The sequence below is a fragment of the Triticum dicoccoides genome, chromosome 6A (assembly GCF_002162155.2).
Source record: "Triticum dicoccoides isolate Atlit2015 ecotype Zavitan chromosome 6A, WEW_v2.0, whole genome shotgun sequence".
In the NCBI taxonomy this organism is placed as follows: Eukaryota; Viridiplantae; Streptophyta; class Magnoliopsida; order Poales; family Poaceae; genus Triticum; species Triticum dicoccoides.
The window spans coordinates 98,940,464-98,960,302 of NC_041390.1; the positions used below are offsets into that span (position 1 = coordinate 98,940,464).

At 43.6% G+C, this 19,839-nt stretch overlaps 1 protein-coding gene and 1 pseudogene across 2 annotated transcripts; one reads left to right on the plus strand and one right to left on the minus strand.

Annotated features, from left to right (window-relative positions):
* The first annotated feature begins 218 nt into the window (after positions 1-218).
* Positions 219-2,733, plus strand: LOC119319093 (annotated as a pseudogene).
* Positions 2,734-3,235: 502 nt separating this feature from the next.
* On the minus strand, positions 3,236-11,022 carry LOC119315285 (probable LRR receptor-like serine/threonine-protein kinase At4g20450). Of its 2 annotated transcripts, XM_037589946.1 has the most exons (14): positions 10,737-11,022; positions 9,752-9,934; positions 8,973-9,528; positions 8,195-8,679; positions 7,827-7,965; positions 7,624-7,695; positions 6,588-6,659; positions 6,407-6,487; positions 5,365-5,528; positions 4,993-5,213; positions 4,655-4,781; positions 4,333-4,395; positions 4,063-4,249; positions 3,236-3,873 (listed from the first exon to the last, which is right to left on the minus strand). In XM_037589946.1, the coding sequence occupies exons 2-14, from the start codon at positions 9,819-9,821 to the stop codon at positions 3,429-3,431; spliced, it is 2,682 nt and encodes an 893-aa protein (XP_037445843.1). In that variant the 5' UTR covers positions 9,822-9,934; positions 10,737-11,022; the 3' UTR covers positions 3,236-3,428. The 2 variants fall into 2 exon arrangements, with proteins under 2 accessions (XP_037445843.1, XP_037445844.1); XM_037589947.1 differs by lacking the exon at positions 10,737-11,022 and having other exon boundaries at positions 9,752-9,943.
* Between the last annotated feature and the right edge of the window lie 8,817 nt (positions 11,023-19,839).

Genomic DNA, 19,839 nt, shown 5'->3' on the forward strand with positions numbered 1-19,839 from the left:
GCGCAACAGGTATACGAAGAACTAGTACGACGACGACGACGACGTCGAAAACGACGAATATCTTGCATACGAGAAACGTTTGGAGTTACGTGCAAGGTAATGGTTTGGAGGTACCCTAACTTGTAGGGAATATGATGATTTAGTCTCAAACTTGTAAAATGCAACCTCACCATACCACAACTTGCATTGTATGTGACGATTTGGTCCTCGGCCTATCACAGCACCGAGGCGGACGCGCTGCGGGCGGAGCTACGCAAGGAAGGCCGTGCTCGCCGAGACCAAGGCGGACGCGGGGATTGCAGCGGTGGCGGCGTGTGGGCTCCGGGTCATGCGTAGCCTGAGCCCCCTGTACTCTTTCCTCCTCCTCCTTACCGGCGCAACCATGGCCGCCGCGGACCCTTGGTCCACCGACTGCCCGAGCGACACAAACTACACCCGCGGCGGCGTCTTCCAGGCCAACCTCGACGCCCTCCTCTCGTTCCTCTCCGCCGCTGCGTCGGACGCGTCCGGGTTGGCCGAGAACACCATCGGCACAGCGCCCGACGAGGCGTACGGTCTCGCGCACTGCCGCGCCGACGTCAATGCATCCGAGTGCCGCTCGTGCCTCGACACCTGGGCGCGGGACGCAGCCATCAAGTGCCCCGGCCAGAAAAAGTCCACGCTCTTCTACGACGCCTGCCTCCTGCGCCACTAGAACGTGAGCTTCTTCGGCGTCGCCGACATGTCGTGGCTGACCGGCTTATGCAACGCGGTGAACGCGACGCAGCCCGAGCTGTTCAAGACGCAGCTGGGCGCGCTGATGAACAACCTCAGCAGCAAGGCGGCGTCATCCCCGCGACTGTTCGCGGCCGACACGGTCGACTTGACGCCCTTCACCAAGATCCACGACATGTCCCAGTGCACGCGCGACCTCGCCAGCGACGACTGCAACCGCTGCCTCGCCGTAGCCGTCTCGTACATCCCAAAATTTTGCGACGGGAGGGAGGGAGGACGGGTCGCCACCCGGAGCTGCTCCATCCGGTACGAGTTGTATCCTTTCTACAACGCCCAGGCCCACTAGAAGATAGGGTAAACTATTCTGAATTTCCTTTTGACAGAGAGTGGCGACGACGAATCTTCCCTGGGGGTGCAGCAAACGACGACGCCACAGCCAAGATAGCTCTGTTCGTCTGCATTCCTGTTGCTGTCGTGCTATTGGTGCTGTTGACGGTTGCTTTGTATCTCTGCAAGAGGAAGAACAAGAAACCACACGAACATGTGCAGATATCCAGCGCGGGTGAGTGCTTCTCGATCGATCATTTCAAATCCCCGAAAAGGAAGAACACCGAGGCTTAATTGTTCTCTCTCCCTCTATATATACCGTTTGTTTTTGTGAGCAGACAGTGAGTATGGAGGAGACATGGGAAGCTCAGAGTCTCTGTTGTACGATTTCAGCACTCTAAGGGCTGCCACTGACAACTTCTCTGAAGAAAATAAGCTCAGGGAAGGCGGGTTCGGGCCGGTCTACAAAGTAACGTACACTGAACTTGGAACATGGGCATCCACTCTCCAATTGATTTTCCATGTCTGAACTGAACAATCGACTTGATGTGGTTTGGTCGGTCAGGGCATTCTGCGGGATGGGCAGGAGATCGCGGTGAAGAGGCTGTCGAAGACCTCCCAGCAAGGGCTCGTGGAGATGAGGAACGAGGTTGTGCTGGTGGCCAAGCTTCAGCACAAGAATCTGGTGCGCTTGCTCGGCTGCTGCATCCAAGAGGAGGAGATGCTCCTCGTCTACGAGTTCCTCTTCAATAGAAGCCTCGACAAGATTCTATTCGGTCGGTACCTAGTTCTTCAGATTGTTATACTGCAAGTGACATTCAGTTTCAAGAGTTTACGTACTACTCCTTACCAATGTGCGTGCGCGCAGATCCTGCGAGGCAGCAAGAGCTTACCTGGGGGCACAGGTTCAGAATCATCCAAGGGATCAGGCGAGGCCTTCTTTACCTCCACGAAGATTCGAGGTAGGACCGGGGCGTGCACAGCTCAGTTCAGGTTCGAGGGGGTTCGGACTGAGGAGTGGCCCACTCAACGATCACGATCGATCATGCCGACTGCCGAGGCATGTGTGCAAGAATGATTTGCTCCGCCCACCACGGCAAAGACAGTTTTGATTGATCAATGCCATGGCAAATTCAGGTGGAGGTGAGTGCGGGTTGATTAAAGGAAACGGCAGGGGGTTTTGTGCAAAAGTGTGTGCGCTGACTGGTCCAGCCACCTGCCTGCCAATTGTCGAGTTCTCATTGGCCTGGGACTAAATCATCACATGAGGTGCAAGTTGGGGTATGGTGGAGTCAAGTTTTGCAAGTTTATAACTAAATCGTCACATTCTGTGCAAGTTAGGGTACCTGGGGTGCTATTACCTTGATGGTTTGACAGTTTACTCAAATTTTGATTCTGTACTGCAACGAAGAGAATTACACACAAGAAACGCCTACGATTAATTCGGGGAAAAAAACATGCTTGCATCAGCATTTTCAGGATTCGGAAATGTCGCTGTTACATCATCGATAATCAAATGAGTAGACGTAAGTGGTGACGAATAATATCAGAGAGAAGTGTTAGCTTTGAGACAGAGCCATCAGATTCATGATTGATTCCATTTATCACAATATCTTTTACTACCAAGAGTAGGTAGACTCGGGGAGAATATCCGATGAACCCAATCCCGGTTGACATTTTTTTTGGATAATTCTAAAATATAACATGAAAAATACTGGTATCTAACATGTCACAAAATTTCAAATAAAATTTCACAACACAGGTTGAGAACAAAAATAGAGAGAATCACAACTAACAGTGCCTAGATTTCCCCCCAAAAAAGAACAGTGCCTAGATAAGTTGGGCTTTAAATTTGGCCCATTATCGATATTGATGACAAGTTTGTCCATTTTGTTTTTCGAGTTATGTTTCACATTTAGTCCTGAATTTTTTGTTACATCATAAAATGTGCTAAATTTTTCACAGATTTACTTGAAGCATTTTGAAGTATGAACTGAAGCCGGGTGCATCAGATACTTTCCCCTTTCATCTAAACGTTGCAAGGAACTTGAGAAATTTCATTCGCAAAAAAAAGGAACTTGAGAAATCATTCACAAAAAAAAGAACTTGAGAAATTTACAGAGGCAGACGGAGGTTTTATCAAAAAAGAAAAAAGTAAAGGGAAGAGGGCTCTCAACCTGTACCACTACTATAAGATCAGAACTATATCAGGGAAGAGGCGTACAAGATTGTGTCATGGAAGAGGAAAGAGTTTGAAAATCTCGAAGATTTGCTCGTTCCTTTTAGACTTTATTTTGTATTCCCTGTTGTCAGCTCATGTATCTCTACCATGTACAATTCACTACTATAAATATATCATGGTACTGATTGTCAAAAAAAAAAAAAAACTATCTCATCGAAGGACCAGCAGCAACAGCTTGTATATCCCCACCTTGTTCTTCTTCTACCTCAAGTGCACTTCCCTCCATAGGGAAGTTCGAACCTAAGCTTCTTTGCCTCCCGTCGAGACGGTTCTCGAGCTCGAAGCACTCCTTAAGCTGCGCCACCACCTCCGCCATCGTCGGACGCTCCCTCGGGACCTCTCGCTTGCAATGCAGTGCCAGGTCAGCAGCTTTCCGGACAGAGTTGATGTCATGGTCCCCTACCATTCTTGCGTCCACAATGCTCTCCATGGTGCCATGGTCAAGGCTCTGCTGCACCCACTCGCCGACATGGACACTCACGCTGTCGCTGACCGGGATGACAGGAGGACGGCCTGTGATGAGTTCCAGGAGTACGACGCCAAAGCTGTACACGTCGCTCTTCTCGCTGATGTGATAACTGCGGAAGTACCTGAACAATTGGAAGACACAGGGATCCTTAGTTATGACAAAGTAAAGCCACTTTAGGCAATGTTGATTTTTTTAGAAAAGGAGGATAATCCCCGGTCTTTGCATCTTTGCATCATTGTGATGCACACAGCCATTTAGGCAATGTCGATGAAGCAAGTATGTAGGAGAAGAGATGTTGTGCACGACGTACTCAGGATCTAAGTAGCCCATAGTACCAGCTGGTTCAGTGGTTATATGTGTTTTCGAGTCGCCGAAAGCCTTGGTTAGGCCAAAATCAGCAATCTTAGCCCCAAGATCTGTGGTCAGCAGGATGTTGTTACTCTTTACATCTCTGTGGATCAATGCTGGCTTACACGCAATGTGCAGATACTCCAGACCTGTGAACTTAAGTAAATGCCAGTGTTTGCAACACGTGCAAGAAGAAATCTAAGGAACTAGTAGTAGATGGCGAAATCCTAACCTTGTGCAGCATCAAGGGCGATGTGAAGACGCTGCTCCCAAGTGAGTGGTTTACTAGTAGAACCTTTGCACGTCAACACAAGTTAAAACATAATTAGTTAGAAGATTTTGGAGAAATTCCCGGGCTTCAGTTTAGTACCCACACTTGATTTAGGGTCTATGCAGTTCTCCTTTGAGAAGTGTAACATTCTTCTGTAATACGAATTTCAAGATATAGCACACTGATGATCTAATCTAGGGCGCCTAAAAACTGAAATTAACCGATATAAGATATTTGAATAGCCAAGATGAAGTGTTAATTTTTTTTTGCCAAGATGAACAACCTCTCAGATGATCCTGCAGGTTCCCTTTGGGCATGTACTCGTAAACAAGGGCTAGATGATTTTTGTCCTTGCAGTAGCCAATCAAGGAAACCAAGTTCTTGTGATGAATCCTTGTCAAGTGCTGAGCCTGCAATATAGCTTGCAAAACTTATGTTCAGATAATTTAAGCAGGCATATAATAAGAATGGTAAGTAAGTGCAGTTCCATCTACAAAACCATAAAAAAAACTTGACAGAGAAACAGATGGGCCACACAAGGATTCGGAAGGTGGATGAAAGGAAAAAACACAAATATTTGAGTTGCGACACATAAAACTACAAACTGAATTTCCTTTTTACCTCAGCCAGAAACTCTTTACCCCCTTGTGAAGATGAATCAGAACGCACTTTCACAGCAACTGAGTTTCCGTTCTTCAGGTAGCCAAGGAAGACAGCTCCGAACCCGCCCTTGCCAATCTCTTGGCTAAAGTTGCTCGTAATATGCTTCAGTTCTCTGTAAGAAAATTCTCGGTTCTCAAGTAACGCGGATTCATCTTCAGGACCAGTAGCTTTTCTCTTATCTGAAAACATACACAAAACGTAGTTAAAGGTGAGAAATAATTTTTCTGGAAAAAGGCAATAAATATTACAACAGTGTGCAATGCTCCATTCAAAATAAAACAGTGTTCAATGCACAACACAGAAACCATTATTGCCATCTGTCTGCCTTACCTTTTCCCTTGAGCTTTTGGTGTAGCAGAAGAAATAAGACAACAAATATTGCAATGACAGCAACGATCGGAATAACTATTGCAGCAAGAAGTGCCCCATTAATTTTCTTTCGACTTGATCCACAGGCAGTGCCATTGGCACATATATTTGCATTATTACCAACCCTGCTAATATCAAAGAGTATACAACTGTTCACGTTAGTAATGTGCTTCCACGGTATTCCAGATAAAGAAATATGTTTGACTGAGATGGTGCTCACAGGAACCAGTATCTCTATGAATATTCAGGTATCAATCAGATCTAATTGTTAACTAGGCAAGTAATATTGGTACTCCCTTCGATCCAAAATAAGTGTCGCAGTTTTGAACTAATGTAAGTTAAACCTTAGTTCAAAACTACGACACTTATTATGGATCGGAGGGAGTACTTTAAGGATGCGTTTAACTGGCAAACGTTCGCTGTGAGCGAATTTACGAGCGAACGCCCCACATGTCATGCTGAAATAACTAATTGACATGCGTTTTTGAAGGAAACACCATGTACGGAAGGGGAAATTGCCATGTATAGGAAAGAATTGCCAGCGATTTTTGGAATTTTTTTCCATCCACATGATCTGGATCCAATGGCTGTGGGGGCGTTCGCTGGGAGTGCCTTCTGAGCGAACGTTCGCCCATTAGCATCTCCAAATTTTAATGGTAATTTTATGATATAACTTCTCGAGGAAACGGAGGTAACCCAAAAGGCTCATGGGTAGAGAGTAGGCGGATTCTAGCAATGTGGAGATGAGAAATCAAACTATAAAGTGTTTACTTCTGAAGTTTTATGTCATTGCAATTAATACCTGACGATGGATAATTCTAATTAACTAAAAGTAGTATACCTTATTAAATGGACAGGTAGAAGGAAATTGAAGAGCACATAGCTATAATAGCATACGTTTAAAACAGCTAGCATGATACTAACAAGATGCCAAACATTTTACAATATTAATTTTTAAACTTTTGCTAATTTTTATTTAGAATGTAGTTCAGGAGAACTCTACCTTAATGACAGAGTCCCATTTTGTGATTTTTGAAGAAGACTGTCAGGGATTGCTCCATATAGATCATTGCTGGACAGATCCCTGTGAAAAGAAAATGATGCAACTAAAAAGTGTTCTTACAAGATCCTAGAACTGGAGCATATATATGTAACAATGTACCAGAAGGAAAAAAAAGACTTACAGAAATATTAGAAACGGAAGCTGCCCAAGAAAATTTGGAATGGTGCCAGACAAGTTGTTGTTTGACAGATCCCTGAAATAAGTAACAGCTCTTGTGAATACTAGTAAGAATGGGGAACATAATGATGTTTCAGAACTGATATTTTTCAGCTTCACTTCTTGATTACATTCAAGACGAAAAAATAAACAGGTAGTCATTGCATATAAATGAAAAGAATTATATTTCTCTTCCAAAATACCTCCATTAGTAAATGGATGGCGTTTTTAGAAAATGACACAGTCTCCAGCATATATCTTTGACCGTCACCTTTTGTCTGTATATATATTAAAAAAAGGGCAACCTGGTGCATGTAGCTCCCGCTTGCGCAGGGTCCAGGGAAGGGTCCGACCACTTTGGGTCTATAGTACGCAGCCTTTCCCTACATTTCTGTAAGAGGCTGTTTCCAGGACTTGAACCCATGACCTCATGGTCACAAGGCAGCAGCTTTACCACTGCGCCAAGGCTCCCCTTCACCTTTTGTCTATATGCTAGTACTAAAGTATTTTCATGACAAATCTAGTGATACTATTTTACCTTACCAATCTAAATATTTTCATATATACCAGTCAAAGTTTAAAAGGTTTGACTGCGCGCTTTCTCAGAATTCATGTATTTACGAATGGATGCAATATATATTTAAAGAGTTTTCTAGGACTATATTTTTTGTGGATTGTGGGGAGAAGTAAGCAAAAAACTCTTGAAGTATCCAGACTTTTAGACTGTATGGATATATGACAGCAGACACAAAAAATTAAAGAAATATACTGCCGTCTACTGTGAAGTTCAAAACAATCTGTCATGTACTGCTTGGTAAACTGTTTCAGATATAGTTGAGTAATTCAGATTCATAGGTAACTTTGCCAATCAGTCCCTAGGAAGACTACAACATGAAGCAGAGGGAATAATCATCAACATGGTTAATTTTGCTAGTATTATAAAAAGAAAAAAGCTGTGGCACCTTAAAATTCTACAGTGAGACATGATGTTGAGAACCTACAGGTACTGAAGTGCATTCAGATCTCCAAAATCAGTAGAGATGGTACCAGCCAATCCAAAGGAAGACACATTTCTGCCAAAAAGATAAATTCAGAATAGTTAGTTTCTCCAGATGAAATGCCCTGATGTTTCTATGAAATATGCAAAGTATTTCAGCCTATAACAATTTTTTAAATTTCATCCAGACATGATTATGGAACTTACAATGCTGTTATTCTAGAGGCATAAGCTGGAGGATAGGAGCAGGTTAATCCTATCCATGCAAAAGCTTTTGGAGCGCATGGATCGCCCATCCAGTTTTTCTCCACACCAAAATTTTCTTGGATTGCCATCATGGCTCTAGCTGGTTCACCAAAACAACAACAAATGTTCATGTCCATACAAAATGAACAGACATGCAGGCAAGCAGGTCAAATGCGATAAATAGTGGCTACTCATTCAGTCTAATACTTTTCATATTGCAAATTGTATGAAGACTTAACGTGGTCTATTGTTAAAAAAAAGTGGTCTAAGTAAGTATTAACTGTAAGAAACATACACTCTATACTAATATTGCATCAGTAAATTCATACCATCTCCACTATCAGTAGTGACCTCAGTTATCGGTTCCACCAAGTACATCTCCATGGCATTCAGGATAGGTGGAAGAGTTGCATTTTCTGTAGCAACAAGTGAGACACTATAACTTGCCAACCCTTGTACAATGCCTGAGAAAGAATCGGCGAATAGGAATGGAGGGGTGTAAGGTTGCGCGTTCCATGTCTTGTTATTGACAATGATGTCAAACTGCCGCACAGCATTGCTCCGTACATTCTGCAGCTCAGAGAAGTAGAAAACAAAGAAGTAACTGGAGCTGATATTCTCCGATCGATCTGATGGACCCCATGAGAAATCGATCCTTGAACCGTTGACAGTTGCTGCATTTTGCATAACAGCTGATGGCACGTCATACACATCGGTGACGTAATTCTGGACGACAGATGTTGCAGATATTTCATCCCAGTTTGGGATTGTGTCGTAAGTCGACCATAGGCGGTCATGGGGATCCAAGGGGTACCTGTTCAGACCAAAGAAATATGTTTGTATGATCTAGTATCGTAGTTCACTGTAATTGGAGTCAAAACCTCTTTTTGTCCGAAAGTATAACTTGCAGAGACATATCCATGCAAAGAATGTCTAACATTAGCGGCTACACTCATTTACACGAGAATGTGGTTTTCTTCTTCACTTTTATGTTTATTGACATTAAATCTACAATATACACAGTCACCTAGGCTAAATGGCAGACAATCATTGATTTAGTTTGTTGAACTTGTTTCAGATAACAATGACCTAAAGGACCAAACAAACCTGATTATGCGATTGTCCGTGGGCCCCAAATTGAACCGATTGGAGCTAATCAGCACCAGAGATTGACTTGCATTTACCTCTGGGTAAATAACAGTCCTCAGTGGCCTCAGATCCAGCCCAGAAATAAATGGAGTTCCCATCCCTTTGTTCACCAGACAAACATGCAGGTAGTCAGCAGGAGCGACAACTATGATGTCCATCCATTTGACTGCTCCTGCAGCACTGATATTAACTTCATGCCAGTAGTTTGCCCCCATGTACAGATCAAAGACAGGAAGTTTGTTAAGGCCATCATAGTTTCCGTAGTAAAAAAGCGCACGGACGAAGTACTTGTTTCCTGCCAGCAAGGACCTCAGGGCGTAGCAATTGCGTGCTCCATGCTGAAAGAACCGGACGTTGAGGTTGCGCTTTGCCAGTGAAGGCTTGATGTAAACTGAGGAGATGTTGCGGTTTTCTCCTGAGGTGATGTATCCATAGTCTGAGACATATATTAATGTTGAGCTGGGATCTTGGTAGGAGGAGTTCATCGGCATGCCACAATCGATGCTTATGAAACCTGCAAAACAAATTACAAGTCAAAATAGCTGTGGAGAATCAAATGGGCAATAACTTGTTCGCTTTCTCAAAGAGTTCTCACACACATTGATGCTCAAGTATGGTTCTGTGGAGTGGATCATTTTGCCTCTTACACAATCATGTAAACAGATATGATCACTGCAACTGCTTTTCATTGTTTACTGTCTGAACACAAGAAGCTGCAAGAATTGAATGTAACGCACCTAGGTCATCAGGCTGGCCATGGATAAACTGGAAGACGCAGAATAGGAGAATCACAACCCATAGATCCATGCTTCCTGCTCACCCTTGTAAGAATAACTACCTCCTATGAGATAAGAGGCAGAGACTCTATGCATATCCACAGACCAAATATACTCATGCATCCATGTTATGACCGTGCTATTCTGCAGTTATGGGGCAAGAAAGTCAATGTACTAGGTCAGCTATTATATGGTCCAACTAACAAAAACTTATCTTCATAATACTTATTAAGAATGTCCCACCAATAGAGAGGATACATCTATAACATTCTTCCTACCTTTGTGATTGACAGCATGCATCTTTTGTTTTTACTTAGAAAAACTACGACTCCTTACAAAACTCTGTCTTGATTATCTGTTCACGGGGTTTCGAATCTCACGATCATCATGAACACAAGGGAACAGACATGTTCACCTAACATTGCTGTGGTTATCTGCTAGTATAACTCAGAGCAGAACAACAAGTCAGGAAGGTGACTGAATCTGAAAGCTCAAGAATTTCAGAATATGTATTAAACTAGTAGCTGTCAAGACTGGAACCACCCCAAATGGTGTGGAAGTAATAACATTCTAACTGAGCCAATTTAGTGCACTTGACCGTGCCGGCGGCCGGCTGCATGCCTGCTCAGCAAATTTGACCTGGTACGCTAGACTAACAAGATGAACCTAACGAATCTTACAAGTGGCACGCAAGGATACAGTAATCGGAGAAGAATTAAATACATCATTTGATGACTTGATGTGCTATGAACAATTTTCGCAGTTATTATACTGCCGGGATGAGCTCTGGCAGTTGATTTCCTAGGCAGATCTCGTGCTCTGCCGAACAACTCGGATGCCGAAAGGAAACGACGCTGGGTGCTCAGATCAGATGGAGCCTGTCGGCTTTCGCTACCAGTACTGGCAGAGCAAAGCGCATCGCCGCTGTGGCGCAGAAACCACGTACCTTGCCGTTGCCGTCCCCCCTCCTTGTCCACGGTCGGTCTCAGTGGGCAGCACGTCGGCGCGCGCAGCAGGAGACCCGCACGCGCGCTCGCAGCAGGAGAAGGTGGCGGTGGAAGTTATTACGGCGTGCTCCGGTGCGGCGGCTGGTGCCGCCCCAGGCGCGGCCACGAACTCCTCGGACGGGCTCTTTTTTGCCATCGGCATTTCGCCGAACACCTATCGGGCGCCGGAGCACCGCCTCCCGAGCATTGCTTGGGTCGTCAGTCGTCGCCCGTTGAGGGCTCCTGTTCGAAATGAAAAAGGAAACAAAATGCGACGATGCGGAGTCACTAACGTATGTTACTAGTCTATATTACTATCTTTATAAAAAAAATATTATAAGTGTAACTAGCATAATTGCCCGTATCGACGGCAGAATTAAACCCTCACATGACAATGCACGGTTAGACGGAGTTTCTTGATTGATGTGGCCATTGCCAAGCTCCTGTTGTGGCCGCTATAGCGGCTAGTGTAACTGGGTATCCTTCATAATTTTAAATAGAATGCTAAGTCTCTTAAAGACGGACCACTTCTAAATAGTATAGCATGCTATAGTGCGAAAATGCCGTTTGGAGGCCGAGCTGCATGCAGCTTGTAATCACCATTGTCAGTCATCATACAGATTTAGGGATGACAATGGGTACCCATCACCCGCATACCCTGCGGGTAAAAACCCTATTAGGGTAAGGGTATGTGGCATGAATTTACCCATGGGTACTTAAATGGCAAAATACCATACCCATTGATAGAGAGGGCACGGGTATGGGATTGTATAACCCATGCCCGCGTACCCATGTACCCATCTAAAATGTTGACAAGTGGGTTTCTTTTAATTATCATAATGTATTAATTTTCCCCACCAAATCGTGCTAGGTAAACACTCTATGTGTAGTCAAATTATCTCTATAATTTATCATGATTTTGTGAACTTATAGTGTATGGCTATGTGTTGTTATTTGTGATTATGTGTTGTTGTTTAACATTTTTATGTGTCACTTTATAGGCTAGTATTTTTGTTTATGAAAATGTGTTGTTGTTACAATATGTTGTTGTACATTGTTGTTTAAAATGTGTTGCTATTAATAATTTATGATTATATGTTGTTTTTTACAACTATTTTCTACTCAATCGATGTGTTGTGAACGCGGTTTTTTTTTACCCACGAGTACCCATATACCTTGTCGGGTGATGGGCATGGGAAAAAATTATACCCTTGACGGGTATGGGTACGGATGATGGGTAAGTTCAGGGTTTAAGAGTAAGGGTATGGGATGGCTCCATCCGCACCCATGCCCTGTGGGTGCCATCCCTATACAGATCAGCTGCAGCGTCGCATTTAGTACGTGTATTTCACTTGTCAGGTACTCATACCACACCGTATTTCCTTTTTAAATATTGTGTCATCCCATGTATAGACGACGCAGTGCTGCTAGGCTGGTTAGAGGTGCCATCATTTCACCCATCAAGTCCATGATGTGCAAGCAGTTCGCGAACATGTGCACGCGCACGCTCTTATGTTCCCATAGTATTACAGCACGGGCCGTTGCACAGAAGTGTTCTGTTCCCGAACGTTTAGGCTCACGATCAGACTGTTTGGAAACAATCTATTTATACCGGCCAAGAACAGCACTGCCCTATCCATTGCAATCCAGCAAAGCTAACAAGAACACCACCATAGATATGGCGTCGTCGTCATCCTCATCTCGGTCGAGAGATAGACGGCACAACCCATATATCAACAGAGATATCATTGGAAAAAAAACAAGGTCATTTTTTCTTAAACCACAGCACAATCTATCTTGACCTACCAGAAAAAGCAACACGCTGCTAATGCCATGGCTACCCCAAATTCAGCAAACATATAGTCTAGTAGAATACATACATGGAGGTCTCAAAGTGACATAGTTATTATATGAAAATAAAATGCCATCTATAATGACATCAAACCACAAACGAACAATGTCAATAATCGCCTGATGCTCATTATGGATTGCCAGCTTTTGGCATGTTGCTGCATGTGTTCTTCCTTTGTGTAACTATCTATGTGCCGATGTGACTTCCAATCCAATTTCTCTCCATAGTTAACTGATAGATCATGGTTATGCTCTGACCTGTGCTCGCACACATGCCAGCCACAATCCTCCGATCTCAGCAGCCGCATCATGGCATTGCACCCACACCTAGTCAACCACATGCACGTGTTGGAAATATGCCCTAGAGGCAATAATAAATTAGTTATTATTATATTTCCTTGTTCATGATAATCGTTTATTATCCATGCTAGAATTGTATTGATAGGAAACTCAGATACATGTGTGGATACATAGACAACACCATGTCCCTAGTAAGCCTCTAGTTGACTAGCTCATTAATCAATAGATGGTTACGGTTTCATGACCATGGACATTGGATGTCGTTGATAACGGGATCACATCATTAGGAGAATGATGTGATGGACAAGACCCAATCCTAAGCCTAGCACAAAGATCATGTAGTTCGTATGCTAAAGCTTTTCTAATGTCAAGTATCATTTCCTTAGACCATGAGATTGTGCAACTTCCGGATACCGTAGAAGTGCTTTGGTGTGCCAAACGTCACAACGTAACTGGGTGGCTATAAAGGTACACTACAGGTATCTCCGAAAGTGTCTGTTGGGTTGGCACGAATCGAGACTGGGATTTGTCACTCCGTGTGACGGAGAGGTATCTCTGGGCCCACTCGGTAGGACATCATCATAATGTGCACAATGTGATCAAGGAGTTGATCATGGAATGATGTGTTACGGAACGAGTAAAGAGACTTGCCGGTAACGAGATTGAACAAGGTATCGGGATACCGACGATCGAATCTCGGGCAAGTATCGTACCGCTAGACAAAGGGAATTGTATACGGGATTGATTAAGTCCTTGACATCATGGTTCATCCGATGAGATCATCGTGGAACATGTAGGAGCCAACATGGGTATCTAGATCCCGCTGTTGGTTATTGACCGGAGAGTCATCTCGGTCATGTTTGCATGTCTCCCGAACCCGTAGGGTCTACACACTTAAGGTTCGGTGACGCTAGGGTTATAGAGATATAAGTATGCGGTAACCCAAAAGTTGTTCGGAGTCCCGGATGAGATCCCTGACGTCACGAGGAGTTCCGGAATGGTCCGGAGGTAAAGAAATATATATAGGAAGTGCTATTTCGGCTATCGGGACAAGTTTCGGGGTCATCGGTATTGTACCGGGACCACCGGAAGGGTTCCGGGGGTCCACCGGGTGGGGCCACCTGCCCCGGGGGCCACATGGGCTGTAGGGGGTGTGCCTTGGCCTACATGGGCCAAGGGCACCAGCCCCAAGAGGCCCATGCGCCAAAGGGACAAGAGGAGGGGAGAGTCCTAAAAGGGGAAGGCACCTCCGAGGTGCCTTGGGGAGGATGGACTCCTTCCCCCCCTTGGCCGCACCCTTCCTTGGAGGAAGGGGCAAGGCTGCGCCCTCCCCCTCTCCCTTGGCCCTATATATAGTGGGGAGGGGGGGCAAAAAAAAGACCTAAGCCCTGGCGCCTCCCTCTCCCTCCCATGACACATCTCCCTCCTCCCACAGCGCTTGGCGAAGCCCTGTTGGAATCCCGCTACTTCCACCACCACGCCGTCGTGCTGCCGGATCTCCATCAACCTCTTCTCCCCCTTGCTGGATCAAGAAGGAGGAGACGTCGCTGCTCCGTACATGTGTTGAACGCGAAGGTGCCGTCCGTTCGGCGCTAGGATCATCGGTGATTTGGATCACGACGAGTACGACTCCATCAACCCCGTTCTCTTGAACGCTTCCGCGCGCGATCTACAAGGGTATGTAGATCCACTCCTCCCTCGTTGCTAGATGACTCCATAGATAGATCTTGGTGACACGTAGGAAAATTTTGAATTTATGCTACGTTACCCTACAGTGGCATCACGAGCTAGGTCTATTGCGTAGTTACTATGCACGAGTAGAACACAAAGTAGTTGTGGGCGTCGATATTGTCAATTTGCTTACCGTTACTAGTCTTATCTTGATTCGGCGGCATCGTGGGATGAAGCGGCCCGGACCGACCTTACACGTACTCTTACGTGAGACTGGTTCCACCGACTGACATGCACTAGTTGCATAAGGTGGCTAGTGGGTGTCTGTCTCTCCCACTTTAGTCGGATCGGATTCGATGAAAAGGGTCCTTATGAAGGGTAAATAGCAATTGGCATATCACGTTGTGGTTTTTGCGTAGGTAAAAAACGTTCTTGCAAGAAACCCATAGCAGCCACGTAAAACATGCAAACAACAATTAGAGGACGTCTAACTTGTTTTTGTAGGGTATATGTTATGTGATATGGCCAAAAGGAATGTGATGAATGACATGTGATGTATGAGATTGATCGTGTTCTTGTAATAGGAATCACGACTTGCATGTCGATGAGTATGACAACCGGCAGGAGCCATAGGAGTTGTCTTTATTTATTGTATGACCTGCGTGTCATTGAACAACGCCATGTAATTACTTTACTTTATTGCTAACCGGTAGCCATAGTAGTAGAAGTAATAGTTGGCGAGCAACTTCATGGAGACACGATGATGGAGATCATGATGATGGAGATCATGATGTCATGCCGGTGACAAGATGATCATGGAGCCCCAAGATGGAGATCAAAGGAGCTATATGATATTGGCCATATCATGTCACTGTTATTTGATTGCATGTGATGTTTATCATGTTTATGCATCTTGTTTTCTTAGAACAACGGTAGTAAATAAGATGATCCCTTATTAAAATTTCAAGAAAGTGTTCCCCCTAACTATGCACCATTGCGAAAGTTCGTCGTTTCGAAGCACCACATGATGATCGGGTGTGATAGATTCTTACGTTCACATACAACGGGTGTAAGCCAGATTTACACACACGAAACACTTAGGTTGACTTGACGAGCCTAGCATGTACATACATGGCCTCGGAACACAAGTGACCGAAAGGTCGAGCATGAGTCGTATGGTAGATACGATCAACATGAAGATGTTCACCGATGTTGACTAGTCCGTCTCACGTGATGATCGGACACGGCCTAGTTGACTCGGATCATGTAATCACTTAGATGACTGGAGGGGTGTCTATCTGAGTGGGAGTTCATAAGATGAACTTAATTATCCTGAACATAGTCAAAAGGTCTTCGCAAATTATGTTGTAGCTCGCGCTTTAGTTCTACTGTTTAGATATGTTCCTAGAGAAAATTTAGTTGAAAGTTGATAGTAGCAATTATGCGGACTAGGTCCGTAAACTGAGGATTGTCCTCATTGCTTCATAGAAGCTTTATGTCCTTAATGCACCGCTCAGTGTGCTGAACCTCGAACGTTGTCTGTGGATGTTGCGAACATCTGACATACACATTTTGATAACTACGTGATAGTTCAGTTAAACAGTTTAGAGTTGAGGCATCGAAGACGTGTTAAAACGTCGCGAAACATATGAGATGTTTCGAGGGCTGAAATTGGGATTTTCAGGCTCGTGCCCACGTCAAGAGGTATAAGACCTCCGACGATTTTCTTAGCCTGCAAACTAAAGGAGAAAAGCTCAATTGTTGAGCTTGTGCTCAGATTGTCTGAGTACAACAATCATTTGATTCGAGTGGGAGTTAATCTTCCATATGAGATAGTGATATTTCTCCGAAGTCATTACCACCAAGCTATTAGAGCTTCGTGATGAACTATAATATATCAGGGACATATATGATGATCCTTGAGATATTCGCGATGTTTGACACCGCGAAAGTAGAAATCAAGAAGGAGCATCAATTGTTGATGGTTGGTGAAACCACTAGTTTCAAGAAGGGCAAGGGCAAAAAGGGATGCTTCATGAAACGGCAAATCAGCTGCTGCTCTAGTGAAGAAACCCAAGGTTGAACCCAAACCCGAGACTAAGTGCTTCTGTAATAAAGGGAACATCCAATGGAGTAGAATTACCCTAGATACTTGGTAGATAAGAAGGCTGGCAAAGTCGATAGAAGTATATTGGATATACATTGTGTTAATGTGTACTTTACTAGTACTCCTAGTAGCACCAGGGTATTAGATACCGGTTTGGTTGCTAAGTGTTAGTAACTCGAAACAAAAGGCTACGGAATAAACGGAGACTAGCTAAAAGGTGAGATGACGATATGTGTTGAAAGTATTTCCAAGGTTGATCAAATATCGTACGCTCCCTCTACCATCGAGATTGGTATTAAAACCTAAATAATTGTTATTTGGTGTTTGCGTTGAGCATAGACATGATTGGATTATGTCTATCGCGACACGGTTATTCATTTAAGGAGAATAATGGTTACTCTGTTTATTTGAATAATACCATCCCGATCGTAGTGATACACATTTTCATGCCAAAGGTATAAGATAGTAATGATAGTACCACACAAATGTGGCACTGCAATTTGAGTCATAATGGTATAAAACGCATGAAGAAGCTCCATGTTGATGGATCTTTGGGCTCACTCGTTTTTGAAAAGTTTGAGACATGTGAACCATGTCTATTGGTGTATATGCATGAAGAAACTCCATGCAAATGGACCGTTTGGACTCACTTGATTTTGAATCACTTGAGACATGCAAATCATACCACATGGGCAAGATGACTGAAAGCCTCGTTTTCAGTAAAATGGAACTAGAAAGCAACTTGTTGGAAGTAATACATTTTGATGTGTGCAGTCCAATGAGTGCTGAGGCACGCTGTGGATATCGTTATGTTCTTACTTCACAGATGATTTGAGTAGATGCTGAGTGTATTTACTTGATGAAACACAAGTCTGAATTATTGAAAGGTTCAAGTAATTTCAGAGTGAAGTTGAAGATCGTCGTGACAAGAGGATAACATATCTATGATATGATCATAGAGATGAATATCTGAATTACGAGTTTGGCACAGAATTAAGACATTGTGGAAATTGTTTCACAACTAATACAGCCTGGAACACCATAGTGTGATGGTGTGTCCGAACATCATAACTGCACCCTATTGGATATGATGCATACCATGATGTCTCTTATCGAATTACCACGATAGTTTATGGGTTAGGCATTAGAGACAACCACATTCACTTTAAATAGGGCACCACGTAATTCCGATGAGATGACACCATATGAACCATGGTTTAGAGAAACCTAAGTTGTCATTTCTTAAAAGTTTGGGGCTGCGACGCTTATGCGAAAAAGTTTCAGGCTGATAAGCTCAAATCCAAAGCGGATAAATGCATCTTCATAGGACACCCAAAACAGTTGGGTATACCTCTTGTCTCAGATCCGAAAGCAATAAGGGATTGTTTCTAGAATCGGGTCCTTTCTCGAGGAAAAGTTTCTCTCGAAAGAATTGAGTGGGAGGATGGTGGAGACTTGATGAGGTTATTGAACCGCCTCTTCAACTAGTGTGTGGCAGGGCACAGGAAGTTGTTCCTGTGGCACCTACACCAATTGAAGTGGAAGCTTATGATAGTGATCATGAAACTTCAGATCAAGTCACTCCCAAACCTCGAGGATGACAAGGATGCATACTACTTCAGAGTGGTACGTAATCCTGTCTTGGAAGTCATGTTGCTAGACAACAATGAACCTACGAGCTATGGAGAAGCGATGGTGGGCCCGGATTCCGATAAATGGCTCGAGGCCATAAAATCCGAGAGAGGATCCATGTATGAAAACAAAGTGTAGACTTTGGCAGAACGGCTCGATGGTCGTAAGGCTATTGAGTACAGATGGATTTTAAAAGGAAGACGGACAATGATGGTAAGTATCCCCATCAAGAAAGCTCGACTTGTCATTAAGATGTTTTCCGACAAGTTCAAGGAATTGACTACGATGAGACTTTCTCACTCGTAGCGATGCTAAGAGTCTGTTGGAATTATATTAGCGATTACTGCATTGTTTATGAAATCTTGCAGATAGGATGTCAAAAACATTGTTTTCTCAACGATTTTCTTGAGGAAAGGTTGTATGTGATACAACCGGAAGGTTTTTTCAATCCTGAAAGATGCTAACAAGTATGCAAAGCTCCAGCAATCCTTCTAAGGACTGGAGTAAGCATCTCGGTGTTGGAATGTATGCTTTGATGAGATGATCAAAGATTTTGGGTGTATACAAAGTTTATGAGAAACTTGTATTTCCAAAGAAGTGAGTGGGAGCACTATAGAATTTCTGATGAGTATATGTTGTTGACATATTGTGGATCAGAAATGATGTAGAATTTCTGGAAAGCATATAGGGTTATTTGGAAAGTGTTTTTCAATGGAAAGCTTGGATTAAGCTACTTGAACATTGAGCATCAAGATCTATAAGGATAGATCAAAATTCTTAATGGTACTTTCAAATGAGCACATACCTTGACATGATCTTGAAGGTGTTCAAGATGGATCAGTCAAAGAAGGAGTTCTTGCCTGAGATGTAAGGTATGAAGTTAAGACTTAAAGCTCGACCACGGCAGAATAAAGAGAAAGGATGAAGGTCGTCTCCTATGCTTAAGACATAGGCTCTGCAGTATGCTATGCTGTGTACCGCACCTGATGTGTGCCTTGCCACATATCTGGCAAGAGGGTACAAAGGTAATCTAGGAGTAGATCACCAGATAGCGGTCTAAATTATCCTTAGAGGAATAAGGATATGTTTCTCGGTTATGGAGGTGATAAAGAGTTCGACGTAAAAAGTTACGTCGATGCAAGCTTAACACCTATCCGGATAGCTCTGAGTAGAGATACCGGATACGTATAATGGAGCAACAATTTAGGATAGCTCCAAGTAGAACAGTTATTTGAAATGGCTCCAAATGTAGCGTAGTAGTTGCATCTACAAGATGACATAGAAATTTGCGAAGTACATACGGATCTGAAAGATTCAGACCCGTTGACTAAAATCTCTCTCACAAGCAAAACATGATCAAACCCAGAACTCATTGAGTCTTAATCACATAATGATGTGAACTAGTTTAGTGACACTAGTAAACTCTTTGGATGTTGGTCACATGGTGATGTGACCTGTGAGTGTTAATCACATGGCGATGTGAACTAGATTATTGACTCTAG

Excerpts from the sequence above, each read along its gene's own strand:
- LOC119315285 (XM_037589946.1), bottom strand. The coding sequence starts at position 9,821 with ATGGATCTATGGGTTGTGATTCTCCTATTCTGCGTCTTCCAGTTTATC. Across the intron at positions 7,966-8,194 it reads CACTACTGATAGTGGAGATG|CTAGAGCCATGATGGCAATC; the intron begins GTATGAATTTAC and ends TTGGTGAACCAG. Across the intron at positions 5,529-6,406 it reads AATGGGACTCTGTCATTAAG|GGTTGGTAATAATGCAAATA; the intron begins GTAGAGTTCTCC and ends TGATATTAGCAG.